The following is a 13126-nucleotide window of genomic DNA, read 5'->3' as shown; positions in this document are numbered from 1 at the left end:
TTGCTGCCGCTGTCGTGCGCGCGAGCAGCCCACAGACTATGTTGGCTCCTCCTTCTAGCACCTTGAGGAATTTGGCTGGGAGTACTCCCGTGATTACCATCTCGGCTGGGGTGGAACCGGCTGGGTAGAACAGGAACGGCAGAAGCCACGGCGTCACCGCAGGGCGCGTAGTAGTCTGTACCCCCTGCTACGATGCACTGTGTGCGGCGGTTGAAGGATGCTGGAACAGGACATCAGGGTCCCCTCCAGCACTACGGAGTAATTCCGCATCTGTCTGTACCGCAAAGCTTCCCAAGACAGGTAGTCGAAAGCATGGTAGCTGCCCGTAGATACAAGTGTGCCTCCAGATATCGCATGCAGTCGCGAGCTACTGGCATCTATCACATGCTGTCATTTTGCGCGGCGATGAAGGGCTGAAACAGCACACATTTTTGCTGCTACTGATTTTGTAGGCGTTAAGGCAGGCTTTCTCTTTGGTAGCTTCTCTGTGCCTTCAGTTTGAAGGCTGAAGGACAGCGAGCCGTCAGTGTCACGCATGAGTTTCGATACGTTCTCCAGTCCCGGCGACCGGGGCCCAGCTTGGTCACTTAGTTTTCTGTCGAGGTAGCTGCGTTATCACGTTTGACGAGACCAACTGTAGAGTCGCGTCCTCATGACCAGGCGATGACCTGGGGTTTCCTGTGCAAGACACAGTGAGTACTGTGTGCCTGTCCTTCCCTGAGCTCGGTGACTCTTACAACTGTCTTTCCCAGTTTTCCGTGAGTTACAGTTGCCCGGCTCCCCTATCGCACTTGCCAGCTGTCACGGGCGTGTTTTACTTTGCGCTGGGTCTGCTCGGACTGCCTCGACAAGCCTGCGCCGCTCTTGACGGTTGCCAGGGATGACGCTAGGTTTGTCCGCAGGGACTCACCATTGCTATTCCTCACCGCGGATACGACAGAACTTCTAATCGGACTGCGTTCTCGTGGAAGAACGCATCAGTATTTCTGTTTGCAGCGACGCATAATCGTACGGTGCTGCACCAGGAAATGCACCCTGACTCAGCTCCGCTTCTCTTAGAGGAAATGAGTTAGCTACTGCGTGCTTCACGCCCTCCTGTGTTTCTGAAGAAGCGCGGCGTCACAATGAGTTCGAAAGCTTCCCCCCCTCCGCGGACGGGAAGTTCGCTCCTTTCCTCTCCCATTTCCGACCCCGCTGGTCCCCGTCCTTCCCCTGGCCAGAGCGCGTGGACGTCGTCGTTCTCGTCATCGTTCTCCACTTCCTTGTCTCACATCAGACTAAACAACCCGACTCTTCTCAGCAGCTATTCTTCCCGTATTCCTAGCAATGGGGGAGTGACAACGGCAGGCTTGGGGAGCAGAAGGCCAGCCTCGTTCCTGAGTGCCGCTTTCTCTGGCGAGAATGTCTCTCCTTCCATGTTGGATCGGAAAAGAAAGTTGCTTATTTCCTCTAGTAAGTCCGTACTCTTAGCCGCGCATACAGCGTAAATGTCAGTGCAAGACACTCTTGGCGCGGTACCTGACGGGCCTCCGTCGACCCTGTTGTCTCCCTCCTTCCGAGAGGGTGGAGGAGACATTCCAGTAGACAACAGAAGAAGCAAAAAGAGGCGGGATCAGAATGCCGGAAGAAGAGTAAGGAACGGGGAGGAAAAACAGCGCCGCGAAACGGCGAAGTCACGTGCGGAAGCGTTTAACAGTCCGTGCGCGTCCGAAGCGGCTGAGGGCGCTCGGACAGCACAACGACCAGAATTTTTTTTAACAACCCTAGACCAACGGCGAGAGTCCTTAAAAAAAGGCAATGCACCAAAACAGCTCGCCGGCGTTTTTAGCCCCCCTTTAGCTCACTCAGTAGCTGCTTCGAATTCAGGAAACGCTGATTCGCCATCCTCACCGCGGAGAACCGCACTAGACTGTCCCTCTTCGTCCCCACCTGCTGCGAGTGCTGCTGTGGCTGACTATGCAGGTGACGAACCACACAGTCACAGATTTCGCAGTTGTAGCCTCTATTTCTTTTTCAGGAGACGGAGGGAGAGCAGAAGAGTCGATAGGAGGGGCAGGAGACGGCAGAGAGTTGAAGAGAGGACCAAAGACGGCCTGCGAGAAAGACATGTCGAGCAACAAGAAACGGAGCGGAGACGTGAACACGGACACCGCAAGTAACAAGCACAAACGAGATACTCAAAATTTACACCAGAACAAAACGCCGAAGGTAAGTACAGACACAGGGAGAAGAAGTGATGACACCAGCCCAGCGAAAGTGAGCCGAAGGAGATCTGCCCGGCTCATGAACTCTCCTTCTCCTCGGGCTGAGGCAGCTAAAGTATCGGGCGAAGTCCAAGAGGAAACACGGGACAGCAAACAAAGCTCACTTGAGAAAAAACCACGTAGCAAAGGAGAGGAAGAGCAACTAAGCCCAAGTACTTCGAAAACTCCAAGTGCAGCAAGACAGAAAATAGGCGGTCACGCAGAAAGGGAAAAGGAAACAACAACTTCGGCACAGGCAGGAGAGGAGGAAATTATGGTGCAGAGGAGACGCACACTAATCAAGAAAGCAGCCAAGAGAGGTATGGCACAGATACCCACCTTCTGTGTTCCTACGCATCGCGCGCGAACGCCTGTGTGCCGTCCCTGAATCAGTTCTCGTTGCCCTGACTACTTCGTCATGATGAGTAGTAGCAGGTCCCTAGGAAGTACTTAACGTATATACGTATATACCCAACTGTTGCCTTGGTATGTGTAAGTGATAACGCAACAGTTGCTCATACCTATTCCGGAAGCTTTTCAAGCGTTAGAATGAAGCAAAATACCAAGTGACTTGTTCGCACTTGCTTACTGTTTCCTTGACTCCTCTTTCAACGAATATAGACACGGCAACATTCAGGAAGTAAGCATGTCGGACGACTCCACTCTCATATGCCGAAGACCTCCGCTCTCTTCAGGCGAATTATGTCCCGTTCAGCGAGTGGGCGTGTCGCATGATATATCAAGCTCTTTTCGACTGGTGTGTGCTATACCCCATGGGCCCTTTCTTTTTGTTGTGCCCCGTGTTCTTGCCTCAGCTAAGGAGGGTTTTGTGCTTTCTGGCAAAGCTCTGGACGCTGTGGTGAAGGAGAACGGCTACGAAGTCCCTTGGAACACGACATGCGGTACGGAAAATGTTACAGATATGCAGCGAAGTAGACGCTTACAGCGGATGTGTGTAAGCAAATATGTGTGTCTCCTGTTCTCGTTCACGTGATTATACCGCTTGATCTAGTGGTGCGTGCTTTCCGGGAGTTACACGTGTCTCTCGGCCTAAATGAGCCTCGCCTCGGCGTAAGCTCGGCTTGTGGAAGGACAGACGAAGTCTCTGAGCAATTTTAATCACAGAGGCATGCCGGGAGTACAATCTCGTCATGTGGTGGACTTGTTGGTTGCTCCGACTCTGTCCCAGCGGTGTCACGCTCCGAGCTCTCCCTGATTATTCCGACAACACCCGAGCAGTTTCGCCGCAGAGCGTAATGTCTTTTTTTACATAGATGTACGTCATTGGTCTCTTCTAGAAAACTGAGATGAGAAGGATCTGCTCCCTTTACAATAACAGCCAGGGAGGTGTAAGCACGGAGCCCCTTCCTTAGAGTGTTGACGTTGAAGCCCCACGGCACGCGTTTTTGGCCTGAGCTTTTTCTGAACTGCTATTCTCCTGACTTCAAACAGCGCCCCTGACCGTCGAAAAGGAGTTTATGGGGGGGGTTCTGGTGCTCAACCCCGGCTCGTCATTCGGTCCCGTCGACACCCAGGAAGGTCTCACGGTGAGTGTGTCGTCCGCTGGGTTGTTGCTCCTTCGGAATTCAGTCTGTGTTCTCGTCAATTTCCGTGTTCGTCAAGTTTTTTTCTCCTTGGCCCCCCCCCCTCCCCCTCGGTCCCTGTTTTTTGTTCTAGGAGGTGCAGTCTCCTTTTTTACCAGCAAGAGGGACGCCCGTGCGTGCTTGTCCCTCATGTGCTCTTTTCGGTGGTTGGTTGGCCCGGTGTACCTCCCGGCTGGGCATCTATGTTGTTGGACGTTATGAGGAAGGTGCAGACAGTTTCTTTTCAGGGAACTAGGACTTGGCGCGGGTGGTCAGTGAGTCATGGGTTAGAGTTCTGCGTCTCGTGTTTGCTGAAGCCCTGGTCTCTTCGTGGCATGTCTCGTCTGTCGCAGCATCTCTTTTGAATTTTCGCCACCTCTCTTCTAGTGGTTGGGCACGAGAGGCTCGCGCTTCTACCCGGTGCTGTTGCGGTGAAGCTGAAGAAACATGTTTCTTTGCGAACTTCTTTCTTTTGCTATGGCACATTTCACCGTTGTCTGCACATGAACACACCGTCGTACTATACGTGAAAGAATTTTTCTGCCAGTGTAATCCACACCAGCGCTGTGTTATACCTGATGGCCTGGACCTCGCGAGCTGAGAATGCCACGCAGTAGTGTCGACTTGACTGTTAGATTATTGTCGTTGTTCGTCATTCAGCGGCTCTTCGTTATGGGATGCCAAGATGGCGAACTGGTGTTCGAGTCGGGGCTCAACGGATCGAGAGCTAGCGTTTCGCAGTGTAGGTTCCCTGCCGTAAGGGGCATGCCAAGCCTGCACGAGCTCTCAGCATGGAACAGTTCCCTCCGGGGTTCTGGATCGCGGCCCGGCAGGAGGGGTTGGATAAGGAATTTCGGGAGGAGTTAGGGCACTTACCAATCTTGATTGTATTCATGCGTGACTCTCAATCACGTTTTTGATCGAAGGCTGCTTTTCAATCCTGCATATCCGCGGCGAAGACCGGAGGGAGGTCCCCTACCGCTGCACTGGCCGCGAAAGTGCAGTAGGTCGGATGGCTCCGGTTTTACCTAGACTTTTCTTGGACACACTCACCAGCTGGAACCCCTTTATGGCACGCTAACGATGGCCCATAGATAAAGCAGACGACGAAAGGCAAGTACTGGTAGAAGTCTCAGGGCAACGTGCCTGCACGCACTTCCGCGCAGTACTATTTCCCTTGGCACGTGAAAGTGTACCGCCTTTTGTTTTGTGCTCGCGTGATTCTTTGGAGGGGTGGCCTTGCTCAAGGTACTGCACTCAGCGCCCAGATGAACACTCTTTTTTTTTCCTCACATAAATCGGTGTTCGGGAGTGGCTGTCGGACAGACGGTTTGCAAGCAGGAGGACGACTGTTGGAGTTTCTTTGTTGAAGGCGTTTAACCGCCCCTGGCTGGGGGCCGACTGTGCGCCTGGCGCCTTGTGGGCAGTCGCTGCGGAAGTCTGGGTAACGAACTAGGCTTTTGGACCGGCTTCACTACTTTTCCTTGCTCTTTGTATGCAGACACGGAGCTCCTCGTCGCTCCGTTCAGCGTGTACGCGCTCAAAAATACAAGGTACGTCGGGTCGAAGGACACGAGCTTTTCTCGATGATCTGAGCGGGGGAGTCGGTAAACAATGGCTGCCCGACTATCATGTGTTCATGGCGGAATATACTATTTCAAATACACGTATACATACTGACCCGTGACGTGTTAGAAGTACGTTCACTCCGCGTCGAACTTTCGTCAGTAGAGCCGTGTTGCTTTGTTCGGGTCGCCGTCGCTTGTCTCAATTCTGACATCCGTTAGAAGCCTTACAGAGCAGAATGAGTTCCGACTGTTAGAAAGGAGACTGGTCCAAGTGGACAAATGCAGCTTGCGCGCCGACAGGTCAGTTTCGTGCGCCCAGAGGAAGCCTTGTCTGCAGCCAGCGTGCGAAGGCACGGCTTTGGCATTGTCCACAGCCTAGATCAAGCTAACAGCGGTCCGCCGGCCGTAGTAGCTGTGTAATAGCTCATAAAGTCGATTAACACACGGGTTGCGCCAGATATGCCGCGCTCCCGGGAATGAACACAAGCTCCCGTTGGCTTTCAACCTGGAGTCTTTGTTGGCCCTCTGTCCCCTGTTTCAGCCGTCGGGAACCCGCACGACTCCTGTTAATGTCTAACGGCGTCGATGGGCCTTTCGTGCCTTCCAAAACTCTCACAGAGATCAAAGACACCGCAGCACCCCTTTGAGATTTTCCAGCCGACAAGGAGAGCCGTTCTATTACGATCAGCACAGAGGAGTAGCCAGCGCGATTTTTGAATCTCTCGGCCGCAGGGTCGCCTACGGCCGAGACTGCTGCGCTGCCCGGTTTTGTCACGACTTGATGTCGCTTGTTTCCTTCTGTCCAGAGAAGTGTGGGAGTGCTTTCACGCGTTAAGATCTTAGACAAATTCCGTTGTGCCGTTGTATCGAGTGTTACCTGAGACGGCACTTCTTTTCATGCCGCTGCCTCCGCAGCTGACGCCATCCAGGTTTGTTTTACTTGTGAAAAAGTGATCCTGTAACATTTTTCGGAGAAGAGACTTTCGAAGGACTGGAGCAGACGCTGGAGGCTGCCGAGCGGAGTTTGAACGAGAGGCTCATGCGATGCCCCCTGGATATCTGTTCCGATGCAGATTGGCACTACCTGTAGCTGTAGCAGCGCTGTCAGTTATCTTGCTCTACTGGGCGCGGCCGAAGGGGAATGGTGAGTAACCGCAAAGCAGTGAAGCGTCTTCCGCGCGCGGAAGAGACACAGATACAGTTCCAGAAAGGTCCCGCAAGAAAGAGACACGAGCAGTTCCACAACGGCCACTCAGTTTTGCAATTGACGACAAAAGGTACCCTGTTGACAAGAGTAACCGTCTTTTTAGACCGTGTGGACGCTGTTTCGTGCAAGTGTTCGTGCTGCGGAGTTCGCTGTCTCGTGCTGCCGCGCCGAGCTAGGGAGTGCCCCCGAAATGGCGTGAGGCCTACCCCTTGCTGTTTGGGAAACGGTAGCTCAGGGGCCGTCTTACCGTGTACACATTTCTGGGCCCTGCTAGTCGAAGAAAGGATGACACAGTCTTGCTAGGAGAGATGGAGCGACAAGTGAATATCGTACTTCAGCCAGACAACCGCCCTGATGCTCCCTCAGGAGAGCAACCCTAGGGGAGCACCTGCTGCGTGTTCTCTCAGGATGGCGGTGTGCCGATGCCGTGGCAAGTCGCTAAGGCGTCCTGTCCGCGGGGGTCAAGTCTAGCATGTCCCGAGCAGACGCGGCGGAGAACACTCGTGACTGACAGTTTCTACTTCTGGCCTTTTCAGTAGACCCAACAATTTCGACAGAAGGGACAGCGGCACACCGAAACCAGTCGGCAATCGTGTTCTAGTTGAAGCTTTCGAGTTTGACAGGGTACATCGTAGACGCATAGTCACCGTAAAACGTATTTTCACCGCTCGTATTACTTTTTTTGCCAGCCGTGCTAGTGTCAACCGAGACTCTATCTTTCAAATAACAGCCGAACAGAACTATAATGACAGCCAGCACCATCAGAAGCAAGCACAGACCAAGACTTAGAAGCACCCACACCCATGTGGGAATTGCCCTTGCATACGAGATGGGAGGGTACACAGAAGACGAAAAGTCTTCGCTCATCTTAGACTCTCCCTGTGTCTGTAAGAGGCCATCACCACCCGGTTGGGAAGCCATGCTCTTTTTTTGAGGAACATCAGGTGCGGTCGGCGGGTGACTTCGCCTCGCAGGTTTCTGTTGAGTGACGCGCCGGTCTGGCCCGTTACGCTGAAGTGCACGCTCGGCGGTTTCGGGGAGTTCGAAGAAGTGCCAGAGTATTCCATGGTTCGCAGCTGCTGGATCCCCATTGAGCGCCTCCGGATAAGGAGCGTATACAGTTGGCAGACTCATGTCTATATCGAACAGGTCGCGGAGTGGGGTTAAGGGGTTGGTCAAGACATCGCGGAAGGAGCTAGCACTTACTATGGGATCCGTGTAGTCCTCCGTCTCTATGCTGTTGTACAAAGAAACACATGGCTCTTTGACTCACGCATGCACAGGCAGCAGCAATTTGCCTTCAACGGCCACAGCCAGGTTCAGATCCTGTGATCCTCTCTCTGCAAAGAGTGGATCGCAAAAAAGCTGCGTTCTTCCACCTGTAGTGGTGCTGTCAGTGTAGAGGCTCCCGCCAATCAGGAACTTTTGCCTGAGACAAGCGGACGCCGCTAACAGAAGTCCACTGTCAGGGGTATCCGGCCAGAAACATACGTCATTTGTACTCGCACGAGTCAAGTATCCGTGGTGCAAGGAACTCGGTGAGCTGCATGCGCAACGCAGCTCCACCCGAGTATGTTCAGTTGCTGTTTTTCCAAAAGCGCCCGCGGCAGCACGGAGCCGTCAGTACACTCAGCGCGGTGAGCGGTCAGCACTTCAGGAGACGTGAACAAGCGAAACTGGAGTGCAAGTAATTCTTCATTGTGCGTCAGGCAACAAAAGCATCAACTCTCACTCGACCTCTGGCGAACGACAGCACCTCGAGCCTTCGTCCTGATCCGTAGCTGTCGAAGCACGCAAAAGCACTTGCCGGAACGGGAGTGGAACCCAGTGACTATCCGAGCTTACCTGAAAGCCACTATGCCGGGGTTCGACCGCATACCACAAAGGCGCACACGGTCCCTGTCCGCGTTGACCGAACGAGCAATAGAGTTTACCAGGAACTGCTCCATTGCGAATCCGTCTTCTGACACGACTTCGGCATGCCAGTGATTTCCCCGGTGCGAGACAGCCGCGGCTGAAGCGCTGTGAGCTCGATCATGAGGGATGTCCCAGCCCCGCACGTGTAAAAGAAGTAAGAAAGGAAGATCCTGAAAGTAAAAGTCAACATCCAAGGACGTCCAGGAGACAGCAGCACTGACAGGGACGAAAGAAAATCAAGTCCGAGGTATCTAAGCCCCACAGGCGCGGTCTATTTTCAGACCAGCGAAGCTGCTGTCAGCGTGGCACACCACGGTGCTACGGCGCTTAGCCGAGGGAAGTCGGACGCCGAGCAAAGTACACTCGCGTTCGACGGGACGTGGAACAGTGACTTCGTCATCTTTCGAGGCCAAAATTCTGGAACCCCTCGGTGCATACGTGACCTAGCTCTCTCACTTTGCAAGCTGTGTTGGCTTCGGCTGCCATTTTTGGAGCTGCGGAGCCAAAAATCTTTGTCAGGGGTTGCAAGGAGCGGACTCGGTGACTCGCTGGTATCTCAGTCTGAGGTAAATGGAGGAACTGTCGTAGGCGTATCGGGGTCAACGACTCATCGACGACAACGTCTCCATCAAGTGTCTTCAAAGTGAACTCCGCCATCACGTGCTCCGGGAAAACAACCTTCTTCATAAGCTCGCCCCCTTCATATGTACTGGGACCGTGTGAAATTTGTACAGCAGCATGGGCGCAAAGTACCTCTTGGGGGTTCGTTAGCAGCTGGCCATTGCTATCCTTGAATACCAAGGTGCCGTATATCGGGATACGCCGTAGTGAGGCTTTTTCCAAGGCTACTCCGTGCACGCTGCACAAGGACGACGGCCCCGCTCGTCCGGCGGCCTTGTGGCTGTCGGAATCTGCGACCACGCCACCCGGCTTCGGCAATTCAGACTTCATTCCTACTAAACAAGAGAGGAGCTCGTTTACCGAAAAAGACTGATCAGAAAGCTCATACACGTAGTAGAGCTGTCGCAGCTGTGCTCTCGTAAGGACAGCCAGCAGCTCGCGTCCCCGTTCTTGCTGACTCGCTGGCAGCTCTCGAAGAAGCCGTGCCCTGAAATTTTCCGTGTCAGGTTCCAGGAAGGCTTCTAAACTGATAGTCCGATGGCCTCGGCTCGGTTCCCGTGCAGTCTTCCCGGAATCTGTAGCAGCAAGTCTGTTGCCACTGGGGTTCGCTACTCTTTCGTATGCCATGCGCAGATCGTCCAGCAGCGCTGGGGTTTGCTCCAGGTACCGCCTGATGATCTGTTGGGTTAGCGTTGTATCGGGCGCTACGCCAGCAGCCACGGCAGTCGCACCCCTATTGGTGAGGCGGATGCGGCTTAACGCCGGGGCAGTCTCCGAGTCACCGTCACCGATTTCGCTCGGCTGGAAAAGTGCTTGGAAAATTTCGAAGTGTGCCGGCTGAAAAATCAGCTGAGCGTCCGTGTTCTCCGGAGACGGCATTGGAGCCACCACGAAAACGTGGAGCGTGTTTCCGTATCGCACACACTCGATCCGGAGCAATGGCAGTCGTTCATGCTTCGGACTTCTCTCCGTCGAAGTACTGATTGTCTGATCTCTACTCTGGCGGTCTTGCTGGCCTGGCGTGGAGCTCGTGAAGTGTGCGCCTCCCGGCGGAGAAATATCGCTTGAGGTCTCTGAGTATTCGTCCGTTCCTTCAGCCTGTTCGTTTAAAATTAGTCTCTCGCGGAGAATCTCGGACCACCGCTTCGTTTTGCCCGTGACGGACGCCTCCACAGCAGCCTGGACAACGGCACTATAGGCCCGATCAAGGCTCGATGCTTCGGCTGATGACCCTGCTTGAGTGCCAGAAGACCTTTCGCCTGTTTCGAAAGCCTCGAAGACTGTACGGGGAAGGTCTATGCAGTTATCGCAAAATCGGTCATAGGGCTGTACTGCGCCAGTGGCCGGACTGGCAACACTTGACACCCGTCGCTCGGTCACCCCGTCAGGACCTGGCCTGTCAAGGCTGGTGGCCGCACTGGCTGCCCTCGCCGCGAAGTCCAGACCACCTGCGCCCTCTTCTGGGACAGCAGAAGCCCTCGCCCCCCATCCCCGAGTAATCCCTGCGTGGCCGGATTCCGCTGTTGGCATCGCAGCGGGACCGGGGGCACTATCCGGAGGAGCGGAGTCTTTCGGGGACGTGCCATGTGTTACGGTTGGCAACGCTGTCGCTCCCACTGTACTGTCACCTTGGCCAAGGAGACTTGCCTGGAACCTCGTGTTGTTGCTCGCCTGATAACCTATCTGAACCGCTGAAGTCCCGGCTGCGTGAGTAACTACGTTTCGGATCTCGGCGGCGCATCTTAGAGCTTGTGCACATGCAGCGCGGTGCAAACCCTGCCTCAGCCCCCTCCTCAGAGCAACTACAGTAGGAATACTTTCCTCGTTGAGCTTTCTTGCGAGTGCGAGAGCTGAGCTGGCGGTTATTTTAGCTATAGTGGGCCCCGGTACACAGTTCACTCCCGAGTCCTCGAAATGACTATTGGCGAGGTCCGTTGGCCCGAGTATGCAGTCAGCTGATTCTCCGGAGGCCCGCCGTTTGACCTGCCTTCTTTTAAGCAGAACAGCGGGAGTTTCACTATCTTCCTCTCGGATTGTAGGCCATGGATGGTTTGTTGGGAACGTTTCCACACTGTCTATCTTCTCCGTCGTCGGCTGATAGATGCCGGCGTCGCTGCCCTGACGCCCGCCTAGCTGGCGTACTCCTCTGTCATCAAAGTTCGACTGGGCGGCACGTGTTGCTGCGGCAGCAAAGGTGGGCTCTCTTGGGGAGGTGGTCATTTCCGCGTAAAGGGAACTGCCGTGAGGTGGCAAAGCTGTAGTGTCAATGACATCATGATGTCCAAGAGAGCTGACGTTCTGCATTGCTTTGCCCTGGCCGTTCCAGCCATGCTTCCTTCCCAAGAAATCCGCGTCTCTCGTGTCTAAGGAGTTCACAGTGTCACCTCTCGGGGCAAGGAAGCGCTTGTTGGATGCGGTAGAGAACGTATTGTCCGTTCTCTCTCTGCTTCCTGTAGCGACTGACACACTCTCGCCCACTAATGTTCCCTGACCGCCTTGACTGAAGTTCCTCAAGGCAAGCGTAAGCTGGGGAGTAGCGGACTTGAAGCGCTTTTCTTGTCCCCATCTGCCTGGCACCTCATTCAGACGACCGAGGGTCGTGGCTGTACTAGAAGCGGTCGGTTCTGCACGTGCTGCAAGCACGCCGACAGGCGGACCCTGAAACAGCCATTGACACCCGGAGCACACGTCTTCACTGTGCAGGCAGCCACTACTGAACCCGGTGCATCGCTTACGTACTCACCTGTCTGGAGTACATCCCACTACGCTCTCCTGCGCGAGCGCCCTCTTCTGCGTGATAGCGAGCGATCATTTGCAACTGTTGGTGACGAGCCAGCTTCCCATCTCTAGTGATGTGAGGCGTTCTATTCCGCTTTCCCGTAAACCGTCGCAACCTTATTGGTATCGCTTACGGTTGTCTGCGCTCCAGGAAAATCACCTGCCTCTTTCGGCCGATTCCAAGCTGAAAGTGAACTGCGCGGGAGCAAGTCCGAGGCCACTGCCGCAATGTAAATCACGGTTATTAGGCGGCGCCGGCCGCGGAGGAGAAAGACCCTCCGCAGGAAAGTTCCCATGATCCCAATGATTCTGATCCCCAGTCCCTGGCTGCAGAGGGTACTGTCGCAGTCTCATCTGACGAGCCAGACGAGATATTGGTTGGCCAATATATAATAGGGTGGTAACGCAAGAGGGGAGCGGGGCCGTGCCAGCAGGCCAGCAGTCACTTTGGGACTGTACCCAGCCACCGAGGCAGAAGGAAAACAGAAAGATACAGTTTACCGCCAAAGCACTGGGTACTGCATTGTTTTGACAACCCCCTGACGACCCTCCCGGGCGCGACATGGCGGCGAAATAGCAGACCTCGGCACGCCCCTTGTTTCGCAGGCCTTCGTCACTGCAAAACTTCGGCAGCGGGTACCTAACCGTGGCAACGTCGACCCGGTTCGTAAACCCCTGACTAGCATGCGCCCATACCTTCTCCTCGGGGCCAACAGAGAGCGCACCAGTGCAGTAAAAGGAGCAACATGACCGTTCTGGTTACGGGCCGTTGGCCCAGGGAGTTGTCGTCTTCGACGGACACGGCTGAGTTATACACCGCCTGCGTACTGCGCTGAACTCTGCACCAACTCAGAACGGCTGGGAGCCCAGACTCCATGCGCCTGCCTCGTAACCAGGACGTGCCGCCAGGGATTCCTATCGGACTGCCCTGTCTGGGTCCTTCGTCAGCAACAGGACAAAGCAGCCACGTCGGTTTAGCACGGAAGAAGAGCCGTCTGGTTCCGGGTAAGGCGCGCAAGTCCACACACACGAACCTGGGAACACGGCTACGCATGCGCCAGCAGAATCGCAGCGCAGATTGATCCCGACCTACGAGGCAAAACCGATTCCGAGTTGGGAATAGCTCCCTCTAAGCACCGGTGCCTGAGCTTTGAATATGGAAGAGATTCTTCAGCAAGCTGGCAGGCGGGGTCAGGCTTTGCCTGCTTG

General features: G+C 54.7%; 2 protein-coding genes across 2 annotated transcripts; one reads left to right on the top strand and one right to left on the bottom strand.

The window, feature by feature from the left end:
* Positions 1 to 391: 391 nt before the first annotated feature.
* Positions 392 to 6392, top strand: CSUI_006175 (glutamic acid-rcih protein). The gene is made up of 7 exons (XM_068066339.1): positions 392 to 1452; positions 2018 to 2563; positions 3059 to 3145; positions 3696 to 3790; positions 4487 to 4568; positions 5328 to 5379; positions 5936 to 6392. Exons 1-7 carry the CDS (start codon positions 1125 to 1127, stop codon positions 6039 to 6041), a joined length of 1296 nt encoding a protein of 431 aa, XP_067921687.1. The 5' UTR covers positions 392 to 1124; the 3' UTR covers positions 6042 to 6392.
* A 697-nt stretch (positions 6393 to 7089) lies between these two features.
* CSUI_006174 (uncharacterized protein) lies at positions 7090 to 13126 on the bottom strand. The gene is made up of 4 exons (XM_068066338.1): positions 11883 to 13126; positions 8975 to 11797; positions 8447 to 8688; positions 7090 to 7838 (listed from the first exon to the last, which is right to left on the bottom strand). Exons 1-4 carry the CDS (start codon positions 11949 to 11951, stop codon positions 7199 to 7201), a joined length of 3774 nt encoding a protein of 1257 aa, XP_067921686.1. The 5' UTR covers positions 11952 to 13126; the 3' UTR covers positions 7090 to 7198.

This window comes from Cystoisospora suis (genome assembly GCF_002600585.1).
Source record: "Cystoisospora suis strain Wien I chromosome Unknown contig_3084, whole genome shotgun sequence".
Lineage (NCBI taxonomy): Eukaryota > Apicomplexa > Conoidasida > Eucoccidiorida > Sarcocystidae > Cystoisospora > Cystoisospora suis.
This window is presented reverse-complemented; position numbering and strand designations above follow the sequence as displayed.

Coding starts and splice junctions, on each gene's coding strand:
- CSUI_006175 (XM_068066339.1), top strand. CDS start 1,125: ATGAGTTCGAAAGCTTCCCCCCCTCCGCGGACGGGAAGTTCGCTCCTT. Junction 3,146..3,695: donor CCCTTGGAACACGACATGCG/GTACGGAAAATG, acceptor GACTTCAAACAG/CGCCCCTGACCGTCGAAAAG. Junction 5,380..5,935: donor TACGCGCTCAAAAATACAAG/GTACGTCGGGTC, acceptor CCCCTGTTTCAG/CCGTCGGGAACCCGCACGAC.
- CSUI_006174 (XM_068066338.1), bottom strand. CDS start 11,951: ATGATCGCTCGCTATCACGCAGAAGAGGGCGCTCGCGCAGGAGAGCGT. Junction 8,689..8,974: donor AAGCCAACACAGCTTGCAAA/GTGAGAGAGCTA, acceptor TTTTACTTTCAG/GATCTTCCTTTCTTACTTCT. Junction 7,839..8,446: donor CCCGGCATAGTGGCTTTCAG/GTAAGCTCGGAT, acceptor TTTGTACAACAG/CATAGAGACGGAGGACTACA.